The 4,178-nt window shown below is 40.6% G+C and overlaps 1 protein-coding gene across 1 annotated transcript; it reads right to left on the bottom strand.

The window, feature by feature from the left end:
- Positions 1 to 1,308: 1,308 nt before the first annotated feature.
- LOC135706675 (glucose dehydrogenase [FAD, quinone]-like) lies at positions 1,309 to 3,771 on the bottom strand. Its single transcript, XM_065228322.1, has one exon. It carries the CDS (start codon positions 3,497 to 3,499, stop codon positions 1,646 to 1,648), a length of 1,854 nt encoding a protein of 617 aa, XP_065084394.1. The 5' UTR covers positions 3,500 to 3,771; the 3' UTR covers positions 1,309 to 1,645.
- Between the last annotated feature and the right edge of the window lie 407 nt (positions 3,772 to 4,178).

Below are 4,178 nucleotides of genomic sequence, written 5' to 3'. Positions count from 1 at the left end.
TAATAGGCGTCAGTCTAAACTTGGTTCATTGCCCCTAGTGAACAATTATGCGAGATTTCATGGAATTTGGAGTGGGAAAAACAAAATCGATTCGTCAGTTGGCGTGGAACTCCTCAAGACAAAAATATTTGCGCTTAAATCATTGGTTTTAGGAGGTTTTAGGTAAATAGGGTGATCAATCTCGCAAACGGTGTCAGGCTGTAATCAATTCAAATGTTTAAGAAATCAGTATAAAAGCCTAGCGGCGCAAGTGGTGTTGTGGTATGCGTGATTATCTCTCACCCCAGCAGGCCTGGGTTCAATCCCAGTCGCCGCCACCGGGATGTTCTGAGGCATAACATCTCTGATCACGCCTTCCTTCGGAAGGGAAGTAAAGTCGTTGGTCCCCGGTTCATGAGTTGATGGGTCGATAGGTAGGGTCCAGGTGTGGGAGCTGCCTTCTTGGCGTCGGTAGCAGCACGGAAAACAAGATCGAAGGAAAACAAATCAAGGAAAAAAAATATAAAAGCCTCTCACCGCATATATTCCACGATACATAGTACAACAGCCGTCAGTGTTTTTTTCACTGCTATGTGTGTGTTGTTTGTATGTTTTATATACCCTGTGTAGTCTCTTCATGCTATTATATATATTGTAAAAACTACAAGAGCTTCTTTTGCTTAACTCAGTTAATTAACTTTTAACACGTGTATTTTAACACGAAAATCGTTAATAGTTTTTCATCTAAATGAGACAGCAACATGGTTTCTTCAGCAATTTTTTTTTTACGAAAAATAAATGTATGAAAAAATAATTAAAAACATATGATATTTCAGGGGTCACCCTAAATGATTTAATAAAACTAGTATAAAATGAGAACCATAATAGATAGAAAATGTATCTTTTCAGCAAAATTGTTTTAAATATATAGTTCGACTTTGTCAAATATTTTGTATCAAGTAATAAAAAGATTTATATTTTGAACTCAATGACCATATGGACCACTCTACTTTCACTTTCATCAAAAGATTGGCCCTAACTTATGGTTCAAGCGCATTTTGTCTTCCTACACAGCTAAAAATAGTAGAGTAAATTTACGTTACTATGATGCACATAAATGGAGCGTCATATATCCTACAAGTTTACATTATAGATCTGTAAATGCAATGTCATGCAAAATTCCATATATTGTGTAAAACTGTCTACCTTTATTTGTAACATTTCTTGCAAGCTGCTTTACGTGAAAAGGAAGATTATATGCATGAATGTTTACATCACCAGTAAAATTCAGATATTTTTTTCTGTGTCTTCTTGCTTTAGGACCATTGTGCAATGGCCATAGCTAGCAACCATATACAACATATATTTTGAGAAATTACACAAAATATTATGATAAGCTCGTAAGTTTGAGAAAAGTACATGATTTCTTCATGTTTGCATTGCAGCTTAATCGAGAAAACCAACTTATTGTTGCAGCCCCGGTTGACACTTGATCACAACACAGATTTGATGAAACAAGAACAAAACTTTCGGAATATAATTCACAAAAAAACATAATTTAACGCGTATTGAACTAAACAATTTATTTATCTAGTCTTCTCCTAAGTCCGATCACAATAAATTAAAGCTTGTTTGTCTTTACCGTTTTCCGGTCCGAAAACTACCGTCACCGAACCATGTTCCAATCTTCTTTGATCATATCGGCAGCTTTCTCAGCGATCATCACCGTCGGTGCATTGGTGTGCCCAGCAGGGATATTTGGCATAATGCTCGCATCTACCACCCGAAGCCCTTGGATTCCGTGTACCCGTAAACGGGGATCAACAACAGCCGTGCGGTCCTTTCGTGGACCCATTTTGCATGTACCCACATGATGATAAATGGTATAGGTGGCATGTCTCGTGAAACAGCGCCAGTAGTCATCGGAGTTGAATTCGTGCTGCTCGCATCCTGGCATTGGCACGGGCAATAAATGAGCGTTGATTTTTTGCAATGCTGGCTGCTCTACGATTTCTAGTACCTTACGAATGGCTTTCACCGAGATGTCCAAGTCGTATGGATCCGAGAAGTAGTTTGGTTCTATCACAGGGTACTTGAAAGGGCTGGCATTTTTAAGGTAAATCCTGCCGCTGCTCCGGGGCCTCAAAATCAATGGAAAAACAGTGAATCCACTGAGGCTTTTCCGTTGAATTTCTCCAAACAACTTTTGAAATGTATCGTGCTTGTAGTTGAAGTTTATCTCGAAGGATGGATCGCCTGCCATAGTTCCGCCGATTTGCATTAATTCATAATCTGGCCATCCATCAGCATCATTAGGGTCTTCTGAGTCGAAAAAGCCTATTGTTTCACATCCGCCGATTGACGTTAGTGGCCCCGTGTGACGTATTTGGAAATCCATAAAGTTCTCGAGTGACATTTCCTTTTCCACCATCATGCTAATAGTATTGTTGACAAGAAAAGTGAGTGCACCCGCTGCAGTGTGGTCTTGGAAATTATAGCCTACAGGCAAGTCTGCTATTAGCTTGATACCTTTCTCTTGTAAATGCCGCTTAGGACCAACACCGGATAGCATCAATAGGTGAGGGGAACCTATCGCTCCGGCAGACAATATTACTTCATATCGTGCTTTGACTGTATAGTATTTGCGATTGTGATAAAATTTCACACCAACAGCTTTTTTTGATTCTTTGTCGATTAGAATTTTGGTAACTTGACTCTTCTTCTTCACGTGTAAATTTGTTCGATTTTTCAATGGGTACAAGTATGCCGCGTTTGTACTATCACGGTATCCATTTCTGGTGGTACTTTGCATGAACGATATTCCAATTTGTTTAGGTCCATTGTAATCCACGTATGGGATTCCGGCTTGTGATGACGCCTCCACGAACAACTTGGATATTTTGGATTTGTAAGGTACATACGATACTGACAACGGACCATTCTTCCCCGCATATCCAGGATACGCGTCAGGAACAACACTGCGTTCTAGTTTTTGGAAATATGGTAGCACTTCCTTATAACTCCATCCTTCGTTTCCGGCTGCGGCCCAACTATCGAAATCCCTTCGGTTTCCCCTGGTGTATATCATATAATTGAGCACACTTGATCCGCCCATCACTTTGCCGCGTGGAAATCTACACTGATTGTTTTTAAATGCTAGACAGTACTGATCACTTGGCTTTGTTCTATAATCCCAGTTCACGTCATAACTTTGCATATAATGCACAAACATCGGAATATCCATCAGTAGGTTTTCATTCGCACCAGCTTCAATGAGTAAAATATTCCAATCACTAATTTCCGACAGCCTGGCTGCTAGAGCACATCCGGCTGATCCGGCTCCAACAATTACAAAGTCGTATTCATCTTTCAGGTCCCTCCGATCGGGAAGTTCATTGTTCAGTCTTTTGCCGCCATCCTGAAGGAACTCAAAAACTGACATAATACTATCCTGTGCTTGTGCACAATAGTAGTAATTGCTTAGCACCAGCGACAATAATCCACTAACAGCGTACATCATCCTGTACAAATTTCTTTATTCTACGGAGCTCAATTCGAACAAATCGCGCATCGCGCACTTTCCCAACCTGGCGCACGGCTACTATTAGACTGGTTCTGATCAGCCAGAACTATTACATATTTAAACAGCGCTAGCCCTCTACGATGAATGCGGCAGAACTATCCTTTGCAGCGCACACTGGGGATAAAAAATGTTAAAATGTCTCAACATTCAACAACTTCAGTTCTCGCTTGAGAAACATGATGAAATGATTCCTTCTTACAGGAGAAAATCTCAGGCATCGAATAGAACTGGTTTCGTCATACACACAATAGTGCAAATTGGGGTTCCCGCATGAGCCCCAATTCTAACTATCTTGCGCAAGTTGAAACCAGTTCCATTCGATTCCTGAGATTTTTTTCCAGTAAGATGGAATAATTTGATCAAGTTTCTCCAGCGAGAACTGGAATTTTTGAATTTTGAGACATTTTTACGTTTTTGTCCCCACTATGCAACGGCGTGAACTTACACGTGGAGACAATTCCATGGAGCTGCATTCGCTAACTACAGTCACCTCCCCCTTTGTGGGCTACTGAGCAAGCAACCCTATAGTGCAGCCATGACTGACAGCATTACTAGTACGAGATGCAGCCGGTGCCGGGGTGGAATAATCGTGTTTTTTTCAGCGCTTAAAGGCAAC

The sequence above is a fragment of the Ochlerotatus camptorhynchus genome, unplaced genomic scaffold (genome assembly GCF_037179485.1).
Source record: "Ochlerotatus camptorhynchus isolate MF236.1 unplaced genomic scaffold, CSIRO-AGI_Acam_v1.1 ptg000285l, whole genome shotgun sequence".
NCBI lineage: Eukaryota > Metazoa > Arthropoda > Insecta > Diptera > Culicidae > Ochlerotatus > Ochlerotatus camptorhynchus.
The sequence above is the reverse complement of the archived record's forward strand: the minus strand, read 5'-3'. Positions and strand labels throughout refer to the sequence as shown.